At 36.1% G+C, this 15,980-nt stretch overlaps 1 protein-coding gene across 2 annotated transcripts in view; it reads right to left on the reverse strand.

The window, feature by feature from the left end:
- The window catches only part of LOC147835500 (uncharacterized), a 345,699-nt gene that overhangs the window by 150,081 nt on the left and 179,638 nt on the right, over window positions 1-15,980 (reverse strand). For both annotated transcript variants that reach the window (XM_087264220.1, XM_087264219.1), the window contains exon 2: window positions 14,876-14,972. In XM_087264220.1, the coding sequence (XP_087120346.1) occupies window positions 14,876-14,972 (97 nt within the window). The remainder of the gene's footprint in view (window positions 1-14,875; window positions 14,973-15,980) is intronic.

Here is a 15,980-nt window from a genome sequence, read left to right on the forward strand (position 1 = left end):
TTCATGAATTGGTCTGATTGTGTCTGAGTAAATGTAACCAATCAAATTTAACACTGAAGGCAGACATTTAAAGGGAAAATACACCCCAAAATTGATGTTGTCATACTCACCCCTGAATCAAACCTTTATGCGTATCCCTATTAGAGCCTACTTAGCAAGAATACTCAACAGCTTCCTCCCAAAGGCTTTTAGAGCCCTCAACTACAGTCGATTTACCCCTTTCTGAAATCCCCCTTCACCCTTCCAGTCATACAGGTGAGTGGGCTTAACAAACCACCTGTAGAAAAGACACCCTCTCAACTCTTTGATTCTTGCACCAGGTTGCATATTTTGCACTACAGACACTTTCTTAATCACTCTTGGAAACATTGTGAATTTCAAATTGTGCTTCATTCAGGTGAGTGGGCTTGACAAACCACCTGCAGAAACTCTCTAGTACTGCTTGCTTCAACCTTAAAGAGCTACTTTGCACAATATTAAACATTAAATACCTATTTTACACAATATTCACCTTTAATACCTCTCTTGCACAATATCCTGAACAACATTGTTCCGTCTCATGTAAAAGTACTTGTATAGCCTGTCCTTTGTAGTTGAGTATCGTATAGTATGCGTTTTTTTAAATAGCTCTATGTCCAGTGTTGTGTTTGTATTTATGATTAATTTATGTAGCACCGTTGTCCTGCAAGACACAACATTTCATTCCTCTGTATGTCTACATGTGTAGCGGAATGACAATAAAGCTCAACTTGACTTCTTTCATCTGTTAAACACAAAATATGTTATTTTGACAAATGTTGAAAACCTGTTACCATTGGTTTCCATAGTATCAGTTTTGCCTACTATGGAAGTCAATGGTTACCGGTTTTCAGCTTTCTTCAAAATATATTATTTTTGCATTCAACGGAAGAAAAAAACCCATAAAAGTTGGGAACCACTTCAGAGTGGGTAAATAATGAGTCCATAAAAAAATGGTTGAGCTTTCCCTTTAAATAATAAAACTGAGCTACCAGATGAAGCATGAGCAGTGTGCACTAACAAGTTAACTTAATATGCAGGAATGCATTTTTATTATTGTTATTTTGTACAAGAAAATAAGTATTTCTTCAGGTTTATGTGATGTGAAGTTTATGTCATGTTTTATGACACACCACATTAAATAACTGTCTTAGAAACAAATGTTTTTAATTAATATTAATCACACTTTAACCACAGAGATCTCCTGACAGCATTTCTGCAGCCATTCCAACTCTCGTGCTCTTTTCATTCAGTTGAGATCATTTTTTTTTTAAATGGAGAAAGTCTGACATCTGCTGTTTTGAACTATGAACTGCTTCATTTAAAAAAAAAATGTTTGAAATAAAGCTCTAAATGGGTGTCATGGTGACGCAGTGTGTAGCACAATCGCCTCACAACAAGAAGGTCGCTGGTTCAAGTTTGCATGTTTCTCCGTGTTGGCATGGGTTTCCTCCGGGTGCTCCGGTTTCCTACACAGTCCAAAGACATGAGGTGTAAGAGAATTGAATAAGCTAAATTGGCTGTAGTGTATGCGTGTGGGTGACACAGTGGCGCAGTAGATGTCACCTCACAGCAAGAATGTCGCTGGGTCGCTTGTTTGATCCTCGGCTCAGTTGGCATTTCTGTGTGGAGTTGGGTTGGGTTGGGTAAGTTAAATTGTCCTTAGTGTATGAGTGTGTGTGTAATGTGTGTGTGGATGTGCCAGAGATGGAAGGGCATCCGCTGCGCAAAAATGTGCTGGATAAGTTGGCGGTTTATTCCGCTGTGGCGACCCTGGATTAATAAAGGGATTAGGCTGACAAGAACATGAATAAATGAATGAATGTATACGTGTGAATGCAAGAGTATGGGTGTTGTATGTGGAGTATGTGGCTGGAAGGGCATCTGCTGTGTATAACATATGCTGGATAAGTTAAGTCGCTGTGGCGACCCCAGATTAATAATAAAATAAAATAAAAATGAATGAATGAATAAATGAAGCTGTAAAATACTGCAAACCAACATACTTAAATGATTTCTGGAAATTCATATTTGCCTTTACAAATTACATTTTAAAATAGATATTTTCACCAAATTAATGAAGTGTATTTTCTGTTTAAAAAAACAAAGTAAATTTAAAGCTTTTTTGTTATTATTTTAAAGACAAAAACAATATCGATATAAAAAGAAACATGTATTTGAATGATTTAATAATCAAATTTATATTCATTCATTAATTTTTCTTCAGCTTAATCTCTTTATTCATCAGAGGTCGCCACAGCGGAATGAACTGCCAAATTATCTAGCACATGTTTTAAACAGCAGATGTCCTTCCAGCTGCAACCAAATACTGGGAAACACCCTTACACTCTCACATTTGCACACTTACACTATGACAAATTTAATTCAATTTACCTAATAGCGCATGTCTTTAGAAACCCACGCCAACACAGGGAGAACAGAACCAGAAACCTTCTTGCTGTGAGGCAACAGTGCTAACCACTGAGCCAGCATGTCGCCTAAATTGATATTAATATATAATAATTGAATTGAACATTGTATTGAATATTAAATGAATAAATATTCTTTTAACCTGAAAAAAAGCTAATATATACAGTCAGAGTTATTAGCCCCTCTGAATTATTAGCCCCCCTGTTTATATTTCCCCCCAATTTACATTTAACGGAGAGAATATATTTGTAACACATTTCTAAACATAATAGTTTAATAGTTCATTTCTAATAACTGATTTATTTTATCTTTGTCATGTTGACAGTAAATAATATTTGACTAGATATCATTCAAGTAACTTCTATACAGCTTAAAGTGTCATTTAAAGGCTTAACTAGTTTAATTAGGTTAACTAGGCAGGTTAGGGTAATTAGACAAGTTATTGTATAACGATGATTTGTTCTGTAGACTTTCGAAATAATATATAAATTAAAGTGGCTAATAATTTTGACCTTAAAATGTTTTTAAAAATTGTTTTTGATTGCTTTCATTCTAGACGAAACAAAATAAATAAGAGTTTCTCCAGAAGAAAAAATATTATCAGACCTACTGTGAAAATGTCCTTGCTCTGTTAAACATTATTTGCGAAATATTAAAAAAAAAATAATAATAATAAATGGGGGCTAATAATTCTGACTTCAACCGTGTATATATATATATATACACACATAAGAGTGCTCTCTGTACTGTGATGTGGTGTGAAACCAGATTGAAATTATCTAAACATCTCTTGAAGTTCAAGAACTTGTTAACCTATTTAAAAACAACTTATTAAATGATTTTGCCAATGAACTGGGAGATTTGAGATTGGCCAGTAATTGCTCAATAAGGTGTTATCCAGGTTGCTCTTTTTCAAGCGGAGTTTAACAACTGCAGTTTTAAGTGAGTTTGGAAAAATCCATGTGAAAAGTGAAGCTCCCTGTAAGAAGTGAATCATGCTCTTACTTAATTTTATAAGTTATGCAAGCAGTTTTAAGTCAGTTTAACATCATAATAGTTTAAATGTACTCATGGGGTTAATTTGATGCAGCTTACAAATCTAAGGCAACCAGGATTTTTTATAGTGTTGTTGAAAGAAAGATCAAAATTAATGCAATTAAAAAGCATAAATAAATGGGCGAAAACATAAAAACATGAATCACAAAATAAGAACTGCTAATATTGTGTACAACAGTATTTAAATTCACCAGTGATTTGGAGATCTGTGGTCAGAATTGATTCAGACTTGTTTGCTTGTGTTTGTTGTCAGTCTGCATTGACTTCCATTGTATATGAACCATCAAAGACCACAGATTCAGCTAAAAATATTCTACTAAAGAAAAAAGAAGTCAGATGCTGTACATCTTTAATAGACTGAATGTGAGTAATGTAACCGTAAATCTTAATTATTGGGTGAACTGTCCTTTCAAAAACTACCAATTTCTAAAGCAACGGCGTTGCAGTACCTCCATTATCCAGCAGAGTTCGCTAAACACCAGACTTTACATCGCATTCAATCTACTGCAACATCCCTCAATATTCCACAAATTACTTGATGAACAAATGTGTTCAGTGAAATCAATCTGTTTAATTCCAAGAGAACATCACTCCAGAGTCATAAACACATTAATCATGCATTTTTCCAGCTCCCAGAAAGCCTTTGCAAACAGTGTGATTGTTCAGTATTCAATAAGAGATTGATCTAATTATTGCTGCACTCATTATTAATGCATCCAGTATATATATATATATATATATATATATATATATATATATATATATATATATATATATATATATATATATATATATATATATATATATATATATATATATATATATATATATATATATATATATATATATATATTACATAGGTTATTCAATCAGAGACATCAATTTTAATATTACATATCAAATCAATTCAAAATTGCTCTTACAATTCCACTGGGACTTCCTAAGATTTAACATCAAGGGCACAAAAATGATGGTTCATGAATGTTTCCTTCACGGATCAAACCTGCACTGACTGAATTATGATTATGGGTAATTTAGGTATCAATTTTAGCAGCTTATCCAGGCTTAGATTATATATAATCCTTCATTAGCTCTACTCTCGTAAGGCAGAAGATTTTATCCAGAGCGCCGTCTGCGTGATCCTCTGAGCGACTGACATGCACAAAAGCACAGTAGGGTTAAAGCCGAGGCTATAACATGAAACATCCTTAGAGAATGAAAAACTGATTTCTCTGTGCCTTTTTTGTTAGTTCTTGTGGCACCGTGGTTTCAGCTATGACACATTGCAACCTTTAACCCTTTCTTTTCACACGCTCAGAAAATGCCATATTGGATTTTCAACACGCCAATGCCAGGTTTCTCTTTTCTTCCCATCTATTTTTTTTTTTCTCCTCAAGCTTTGATCAATTGTTATCTTCTCGTACACAATTGAATGTGGAGCTCATGTTGACCAAGCAGTAAAAAATAAATAAATAAATAAATAATAGTAATAACAATGTTTTTTTTTCCCCATTTAGGGTTTTTGTCTTGTTTCTTGTCTTAATATCTAATAATTTTTAATATTTCTGAAAACAAAATAAGTTTTACTTGCCTATAAAATGCTTGGTAATGCTTAATTAAGATAGTTTTTCATTAAAACAAGCTAAATAATATGCCTGTGGGGTAAGTAAAATAAACATTATTCAAATTAAAAACAGGATAACTCTGCACTTTCAGAAATAAAGGTGTGCGAGCTGTCACTGTGGTGGTACCTTATCGAAAGCTACAAATCTGAACTTTAAAGGTCCATATTAATACCTCAAGGGTACATATTAGTACTCAAAAAGTACAAAAGTGTTCCTCTTAAAATTTTTAGGTACTTATGTATACTTTTGAGGTACCAATATGAACCCTAAAGCTCAAAGTGTCTTCTTTCCAATGATACATAGTTTGTGTTTGTAGCTTACTGGAGTCAAGAGCTGTTAAGGCTGATTTATACTTCTGCATCAAACGCCGGCGTATGCTACGGCATTGACGCATAGCCCTTCGCCGTGGCCGTCGGCGTCACTGACGTGCACCTCTCAAAAAATGTAACTACCTGTCGCAGCAACGCGTAGCGCAAGCTCTGTGATTGGTCGGCTTGGTAGCGCTGACGAGTCTGGGCGGGACTGAGAGCCCCGGGCTAGCCAAATGGAGCGATTGTTTACAAGTGTGGAGTCCCGTGAAGGAGCTCCGGATGGAAAGTTTTGTTTTGTGTTTACCTCATAGTTAAAGTTGTTGCACGTCCGCCGGATCCTGCCTCAAAAGGAGCGAGTTTGAGCCACTTGTACATCCCGGAAGTGTTCACGAAAAGCAAACAGCAGTGAAGAAACTCGACACAGAGGAACATTTACACCTCACTGCCCACTAGCGTTTCGGAAGTGTTAATAAAGATCCAACAGAGACAGCGCGCAGAAGTATAAATGCACAGCTACGGGCATTGCATGCGCCGTGGGTTAAGCCTGGTTTAAACTTCTGCATCAAGTGACCGGCGTAATCCACGGCGCATGCAACGTGCGACAACTTTAACTATGAGGTAAACACAAAACAAAACTTTCCATCCGGAACTCCTTCACGGGACTCCACACATGTAAACAATCGCTCCATCAGGCTCGCACCATTCACGCGGCTCTCGGTCCCGCCCAGACTCGTTAGCGCTACCAAGCCGACCAATCACAGAGCTTGCGCTACGCGTCGTTGCGACGTGTAGTTACATTTTTTGAGAGGTGCACGTCAGCGACGCGGACGGCCACGGCGAAGGGCTATGCGTCAGCGCCATAGCATACGCCGGTGTTTGACGCAGAAGTATAAATCAGCCTTTACGCTGGTCACTTGACGCAGAAGTATAAACTAGGGTTTACTATTTAAAGTTAGGTAGGTGTAAATCCCCAAAATTGACTGCTGGCTAACAGGTTAAGTACAAATATGTACCATTTGAATTACCACCCCAGTGACAGCTCATGTACCTTTATTTCCAAGAGTGCTTGTTTTAAGAAAACACTCATTTAATTGTGAGTTCTAATTTCTGAAAAATAAAACACAATGCTAACTTGTCTAGAAATGGTTTTCTTGTTGCCTATGCACGTTTTAGGAACAGCAGATAATAACTTGACTTCTAGTTGATCATTTGTTATCAGAAGTGGCTCACATGAAAGGCAAAGGCCTCTAGATTACGCTTATTTGACCAAAATAAAACATGATCATGCCTTGATTTTAATTATTTAATTAGGACAGTAAGGTAGCTTTCGATGACTTTGCCAAGACAAAAGTCTTTCACTTAACAGAAATAATGCCCAGTATAGAATATAAAGTCATGGTGCAGTGGAAAAATAATTAATATTGTGTATGACTCTGATGACGTCAAGGTAGCGAAGTTCAATCCCTGGCTGGGTCAGTTGGCATTTCTGTGTGGAGTTTGAATGTTCTCCCGTGTTCATGTTGGTTTCCTCCGGGTGCTTTGGTTTCTCCCACAGTCCAAAGACATGCAGTATAGGTGAATTGAATTAGCTAAATTGTTTGTAGTGTATGAGTGAGTGTGTGAATGCAAGAGTGTATGGGTGTCTCCCAGTATTGGGTTTTAGCTGGAAGGGCATCCTCTACGTATTTGCTGGATATGTTGGCGGTTCATTCTGCTGTGGCAATCCCTGATTAATAAAGGGACTAAGCTGAAAAGAAAATGAATGAATAAATGACTCCAATGAGCTTGGAGAACTGAATCCATTCATCTCTGCAATGACTCAAATTACTTATTAATAAAGTCATCTGGATTGGCAAAGAAAGCGTTCTTGCAAGACTTCATCAAGATTCTTTGAATTCATCAGCAATGCCTCCTCCTTCATATTACATGTAATAATGTTCATTTCTGGTGACTGGGCTGGCCAATCTTGGGGCACCCTGACCTACTTTGCTTTCAGGAACTTTCAAGTGGAGGCTGAAGTATGAGAAGAAGCGCTATCCTGCTGAAGAATTTGCCCTCTCCTGTGGTTTGTAATGTAATGGGCATCACAATTGTCTTGATACCTCAGGCTGTTGATGTTGACATCCACTCTGCAGATCTCTCACACACCCCCATACTGAATGCAACCCCAAACTATGATTTTTCCTTCACCAAACTTGACTGATTTCTGTGAGAATCTTGGGTCTATGTGGGCTCCAATAGAACTTCTGCAGTATGTGTGATGATTGAGATGCAGTTTAGCAGATGATTCCTCAGATAAATCTACCCTCTGAAACTTTTCAAATGATCAACTAGTTATTGCTTGTTTATTTGTTACCCTTAATATATTAATTTGTAATATATTAATTTGTAATATATATATATATATATATATATATATATATATATATATATATATATATATATATATATATATTTTTTTTTTTTTTTTTAACCGTTGGAATTTCAAATATGTAAATATTTGTGACTTCAACTGTAAATTTCCATAGAAATAAAATTCCATAGAAATCTGAAGTCAGAATAATTTGCCCCTTTGAATTATTTGTCCCCCTGTACATTTTTTCCACAATTTCTCTTAAAAGAAAAAACAATATTTTTTCAACACAATTCTAAACATAATAGTTTTAATAACTCATTTATAATAACTGATTTATTTTATCTTTGCCATGATGACAGTAAATAAAAAAATACTAGATATTTTTTCAAGACACTTCTATACAGCTTAGAGTGACATTTAAAGGCTTAACTAGGTTAATTAGGCAGGTTAAGGTAATTAGGCAAGTTATTGTATAACGATAGTTTGTTTTGTTGACTTTCAAAAAAATACAGCTGAAAGGGGGTAATAATTTTGACCATAAAATGTTTTTTAAAAAAATGAAAACAGCTTTTATTCTAGCAGAAATAAAACCAGAAGAAAAAAATATAATCAGACATTCTGTGAAAATTTTCTTGCTTTGTTAAACATCATTTGGAGAAAAAAAAATTTAAGAGGGGCTAATAATTCTGACTTTAACTGTATGTTGGGATTCGCAATTTCAATAAAAAAAAGAAATATATGTAAACATTAAACATAATGTTCTAAAAAATACATATATAAATAAATTTTGTAATATTTTATAATATACGTTGCATCAGAAATCTAAATATGAACTAGTCTATCATATTAATTTGCATACAAATTACATTATATTTTATGTACATAACATATACATTTCAGAAATCTGTAAGGGTAGAAACAAGACAAAACTCTAAGAAAACCATTTAGTTGTGCAGTGCCCAGACCACAATCTCTTTGTAGTTCATCATTCTGCTTCTACCAACAACTAACCCAGCAATCAACTGCAAGTTTAAACCAGCCTCAAACTCCTGTAATGACAGCTTACTGGTGCGAAAACAACTCAGAACAACCTTATGTCATACAAAAAAACAACAATATTCTATACAAAAAAAGAAAATTGGTTTTCAAGCACCAAAACAATAACACCTTTCACGCAATAACCACAGTAAATAACCATATAATTATCAGAATGACGTCACTGAGTACACAAGTGTGCTGTTGTTTTAAGACGTCTTTCACACAGGAAATCGTGAAGTCAGTCATCTGAAAATACATTTAAAAGCTGCACTGTTTATTAATCCACCTGGATAAGGAAACACATTTTTTGCGTTTACATCTGTCAAATCTTTTTATTTTTAAACTTGTGAATGACAGGCATAAGATGTCAATCATGCAGAGTGCTTACTCTTAAAGGGATAGATAGAGTCACTTTTCTTACCCTCAACCCATTTTAGATGTAGGTGATTTTTTTCATCAGTAGATCATTAAAGAAGATGATATAATAGCTTTTTTCACACATAAGGGCTCTATTTTAATGATCTAGTCGCAGAGTCTGAAGCACATGGCACAAAAGCATTGATGGCATGTCTGAATCCACTTTTGCTATTTTAGGAATAGAAAAATACACTTTGTGCCACGATGCAGGGTCTAACAGGGTTGTGCTTATTCTTTTAACTAGTTATGGGTATGTTTTGTGTATGACGTGCAATAAACATAAATCAGAGTCTCATCTCCCGTTCTATTTAAAGGGTCACGAAACACCAAAACACATTTTTTGAGTTGTTGACAGTCGTATATGTGTCCCACACTGCTAAAAACACTATTAGGACACCTATATTTCACTAAAAAGTGTAAATTTGTTGTTTTCGCGTTATTTCAAGCAAATTCGTACTTCCGGTTTGAAACGAATTTTTGAAGCTGCGTCACGGCCATGACATAATAGCGTTGTATTACAGCGTGCAGACTGGACGTCTGTGCCAGAGTGTGTCTTATTACGTCTTTCAGTGTGATGCATTAATGCATGAGTAAGGCTTGGTTCAAACCAATCAGCGCGCTCTATTGTGCAACTTCATTAATATCCATTACTGTCACAGTGCTTACAGACGCACCACGTTGTGTTGGCAAAACAAGCGTGAATTGTTGCTTTTATAGTTTGCTACAGTTGAGTTTCGTTTTCATTTTCTCTCTGTGAGAGCTCAGACTAACGTGTGGATTACAGTGTACGCGACGCTCGACAACAATAACTTGCGTGTCTAAGGAGGATTATTGTTTACCTGAGAGCTGTTCTCATCTACAAATGCTGAGATGCGGATTCACTTGTAGTCTTCTCTTCATAAAGACGCGGCTCTAGTTGCTGGTGATTGTCCTGTCTCTACAGATTTGGTAAGTGAGCGAGCAGCGCTCTTTGTTTATTCAGTTTGTTCGTATCGAACAAACTATTGCACCGAGTGTAGACATGTTAGCACCACAACCAAACTTTAACCTCGTGTAGGGTTTTTACCGCATTTTGTGACAGGAATAACACACGCGGCTTTCTGACGCTACCTGCCGTGTGCATCTAAGTTTCCGGAAAATGCGGAGGGTTTTTTTCTCTCATCCGCCGTGCGGTATCAAACATTGTATGAAAAATACACGCTTAGAGCAGTTCCTCGAATCAAATATCTCGTTTGTCGCGAGGGGCATGAATGAATTCCCTGAATGAAAGAGCCAAACTGCAGTTAAAGTTCACCATTTAATAATTTGGCAAATAATTCGACTACACATGTCCATGTAGGTTAAACACCATCACTTTCTCCTGTGTGTTTGTGTGTATTTTGACTCTGAAACTTACGCTTGCCCAAATAGACACTCCCACACCATCCCACTTTTCTTCCTCCGACACTCCCCCCTAAACAGAGCTGGACACGCCCACTTTTCTGACTTTTTCCAAAGTAGAGGTGTGAAAACACCCTGCTGAAACGAGGGGGTTTCATGGCCCTTTAAGAGTCGGTTGCATCATGCTTTGGCGCATTTGCTATTTAAATGGCTGACTTTGTAAGAGGAAGAACTGAAAGAGAAACAGTTAAACAGAGCATCTGCAGCAAAGATAAAGAACGAGCCTCCTCCATTCAGCCTCTTTATTTTCTCCGTACTTCTTTACATTCATGGATAAGAGAATGGTGTTGTACACACTCCACTTAAGACATTTATCAGCCTATATATTTTATTTTATTTGTTAAGTGCAAAGTTGTTTCAGTTCTAATTTCCAGCAAACGAATAAATGAACAATAATAATGAAGTGTGGTCAAAAAACTTAATTTTATCCAAACACACGTCCTATTCTTATGCCCTATATGGTGATGCAGACGTCTCCAAACCGTTTTGTTTTTCTTAAAACAAATATAAATATGCATATAACACATAATACTACTAATTGTCACAATCTCCAGCCTGTGCAGATTGCTGGTTAACACATAGATCGCTGGAAAATATTCACATTCCCACAAACTAAAGATCTGCCGGTTTATAAACCACATTTCCCAGTCATGCAACACACACACTCATCTGCTCCAAGTCCATTGATTAGACACTCACAGCTGAAGCTGCTTTTGGACTTGTTACACAGACTAGATATACACACCTCTCAAACACACGTTACTGAGACTTGTTTACTGTATAGTGTAATTACGAGTTTGCTTTCTCTTGCTTTGTCTCACTTTTTTTGTCTATTTACCTGCATTTTCTACCTTTTATTTTGACTATGACTCTGGATTGCCCTTATACATCGGTTTACTCCTGTATTGATCATTGTTTGCCTGACCATTTAATTTAATAAACCCTGTATTTGGATCCGCACTCCTGTTGTCAGCGTTACTTCCACCGTACACTAATAATAACAACATTATACAAAAGCAAATTGTAATAAATAAACTGAAAAAAGCCCCCCCAAGGTGAAGAAGACATGAAGGCAGTGGTTTTTATGTAGAAAATAATCATTTTGATAATATATATATATATATATATATATATATATATATATATATATATATATATATATATATATATTATTTTTTTATTTGTAAAGATACTTCTGTATCTTTTGTATTCCTGTACATGTATTAAGCAATCTGTTGAAGTTAAAGGCACACAACTAACACACCCTGCGCTGGACTTTAAACCTGCTTATAGTTGGTCAATTGCGCAGTCTATTTTAGTTCCTAAAAATAGCAACCCACCAACAATGCACCTTTACACACCTCCTTTCTAGACCGAAACACCCATGAGTCCACAAAGTGGTGCAAATGGATATACTATTTAAACAACGTGGTGCAAAACGGGAAAATTTAGGTTGCATTGGTCTAAAAATAGCAACAAATCACGATGAACAGGTCTTGCGCCATAATGCGCCGTGTGTATGATAGGGTCCAAAAACTTTCGCTACTCATTTTCTGAAAAGGGATCATGTTTGAACTGGTCCACTTTAAAAATAATGGTAAATTCGTTTTGCCCATTATCGGGGAAAAGAAAGTTGCAACATTACTTGTAAATTCCCGGAATCCCAGAGTTCTGGAACATGCTGACGTGAGATATGTACTCCAGTCAATCAGATCATTCTGATGCAAATGATGCATTCATTTGCGCTGTTTATAAAAAAATAAATGCCTGAGAAATCTTTGTCTAGAAACACTTAGCTGCTGCTTGCTAATTAGACAACATTTATATGTACCTTATTACTGCCCTTATTAATGTATCTTATTAGTCACTGCATCTTGGACAATGGACTCTTTTCACAAGATGTTTATGAAGTGATTAATGGTCATCTGTATATTTTATTTTACTTTATTTCAATGAGTTTTGCACTCACATTCTAGTGGCATCTGTCATTGCTAGGCAAGCATCACAAATTGACAAACCATTGCAGCAGCTCTGATACAAGTTTAATTTTTGCGAGAAAAAAAAGTAATATTAATATTAATATTATTATTATTATTATTAATATTATTATTATTACATTTACAAATGACTTTTCTGGACACTACAATCTCCTCATCCACCACCAGTGTGCAGCATCCACCTGGATGACGCGATGGCAGCCATATTATGGCAGACTACACACCATACCAGTGGAGAGGAGACAGTGATGAAACCAATTATGATATGGGGATGGTAAGGAGGTCATGATGGACAGAGGCCAGTGGGCAAATTTGGCCAGAATGCTGGGGTTAAACCCTTACTCTTTTTAGAAAGACATCCTGATATTTTTAACGACCACAGAGAGTCAAGACCTTGGTTTAATGTCTCATCCAGAAGACGGCGCTCACTGAGCAGTATAGAGACCCCATCAATATACTAGGATGTTAAGTCCTACACAGATAAAAGGTTGAGCGCCCCCTGCTGGTCTTACTAACACAACTTCTGGCATCTAGCTTTCCCGTGTGGTCTCAAATCCAGATACTGACCAGTGGGTGACCCGGTGAGAGTAGCAGCTGGCACAAATAAAAAAGCACTGCAGTGTTTGGGTGCTCTGCGTTTGTCTGAGGTAATAAATCTAGCGTTATTACCGAAATGTTTCTATTCCATACAAAATATGGAGCTGATTGGTTAGTTCTGGTCACATGACTCACAGTGCAGTTAAGGCATTGGGAAAATATATTTTTCATTTTGTGCACCTGGAAAAAATGAGCATGTTGCTCCCCATTTGATCGAGTAAGCGATGCACGACCACTGGAAATAACAGAATTAGGTGCACGAAATATGCGATATGTGAACTGCCCCATACTTTGTACTATATCAGTTTTGCATCAAATGACAAAAACAACAAGTTACTGCTTATGCGAGGTGCTTGTAATGCAGGGTCTATGGGGCAGGACAGTAAATTTGATGTTCTCTGTTTTGTTCTTGTCTGACTGCCATTATCAATCTCACACAATACATATTTTTTCCTGTTTCTGAAAGTATTGAGACCTATCATTGAGTTTTTCTTTTATTATTAGAGCAAATAGAATTGCAGCAGCACATTTATTTGTTGTACTCTCCCATTCACTGCACATTAAGTTTACCCAACTATGACGTCCATCACAATTAATAACCATTTTGGCAATTTTGGCATTGATCCTCACTCAAAGTGCGGCTCATGCATACGTCAACAAGTGAATGAAAAAATAAATAAATAAATCATACTCAATACACTTGTATGCACACTGTGAACTGTTTACTCAGGCTGTGGATTAAAGCTAATAACATTGTAAATAATCAATGGCTTCACTTCATTAGAGCTCAGTTGCTGCATTGCAGCAGCTTTAATACAAGTTTCATCAAAATGAGAAAATTAAAAAGCACTGACAATGAATGTCCACAAACCAACAACAGACAGCTTCGGTTTTTACCTGTTGATTAAAACTGTTGATTAACTAGTGTAAGGTACAGTACTTAAAATTTTCCCATAGACTGTGGTAAGAATAGTTTTGGACATGCCAACTGTTCAAATGTAAATCAAAGCTGTATATACAGTTAAAGTCAGAATTATTAGCCCCCCTTTGATTTTTTTTTCTTTTTTAATATTTCCCAAATGATGTTTAACAGAGCAAGGAAATTTTCACAGTATTTCTGATAATATTTTTTCTTCTGGAGAAATTCTTATTTGTTTTATTTTGGCTAGAATTAAACCATTTTAAGGTGAAAATTATTAGCCACTTTAAGTTTTTTTTTATTTTTTTGGATAGTCTACAGAACAAACCATCACAGAACTTGCCTAATTGCCCTAACATGCCTAGTTAACCCATGGTAACCTAATTAAGTCTTTAAATGTCACTTTAAGCTGTAGTTTAAGAAGTGTCTTGAAAAATATCTAGTAAAATATTATGTACTGTCAACATAGCAAAGATCAAATTAATCAGATGTTAGAAATGACTTAAAACTTTTTCTAAAACTATTAGGTATAGAAATGTGTTGAACAAAACCTCTCTCCGTTAAACATCACATAAATAACTAAAACAAGTATGACTGCTTTCCATCTTTAAAAGAAACGCTATGAGGCGGTATGACGCCATTCCTTTTTGCATTAGCAACTGACCACTTACCTCCGTATAGACAGCTTTCCTACTGTCTCCAGTTTGTCCAGTGGCGTGCGGCATACGTTGGGGATTGAAACGCAGAGTGGATTTGACCACACAGTTCCTAAAAGTAGACAAAAACAAAAGCCAAAAAATTAAATAAACAAGTAAACATCAGGGGTAGAATGTGTTAAAATCTGAAAATGAGGTAAAAATTGGGGCTTTTCTTTTTCTGGATAGGTTCAGTTGATTTAGGGAAGTGCGTGGGCAGGTTAATCAGTGCTTTTTAAAACACTATCGGTTGGGTTTAGTGAAGGGGATGGTGGGTGTTTCGGTCGGTTGGTCAGTCAGTCGACAGCAGCCTCTGGTGGATTTATGCTAGAACAGCAGGCGTGAATGGCACTTGCGATCTCAAAAAGCATACACAGCGATCTCTGGTGGATTCGCAAAAACAAAAACTGCAAAAAAATAAATAAATAAAAAAATAAACTATTTGGATGTATTTGGCGCTCTCCAAAAATGTATATGGGGTGCATTTTCAGAATGAGCCTGGGTTGAATTTGCTAGGTGTATGAATAATGTTGGGCTTGATTGTATATGTGACATGAAAATTTGAAATAGTTTGTCATATATATATGATTTGCTTATATTGCCACGTCAATGGGTGTAAGAATTGAAATATTGCAAATATTCTGATATCTTTGACAATTCAAAACATGAGCTGAAAACAGAGACTGGTAACTTCACAACTCAGCAAGGGGAATGCGGGAAAAACCAGTTCCTGCTGCATTTGCATCTGAGTCTGCTTCATCCCCCTAACTCACACATATGGTCATTTCAATGTTTGAATGTTCTAGAATTAACCAAACTGACTTTAACTATCATGTTTGATATCATTTGAAATGTCTCAGTGCGATTGGTACAATGGTCTCATTCTCTCAGAAATAGACATAATCATAACAATAAATATATAACTTCAGGCATCTTTTGAACCACTGTGAGGGGTGTGACACTAAGTGTGAATGCCTTTTGTTATACATTCACACCCCCTTCCTTGAGGGAATTCTTGGATTATTTAAGGTAAGGCCTAAGAAAAGCTCAGGGCGATTCTGCCTAACCAGATCAGCCCATA

The sequence above is a fragment of the Danio rerio genome, chromosome 8, assembly GCF_052040795.2.
Source record: "Danio rerio strain M-AB ecotype USA chromosome 8, GRCz13ab, whole genome shotgun sequence".
In the NCBI taxonomy this organism is placed as follows: domain Eukaryota; kingdom Metazoa; phylum Chordata; class Actinopteri; order Cypriniformes; family Danionidae; genus Danio; species Danio rerio.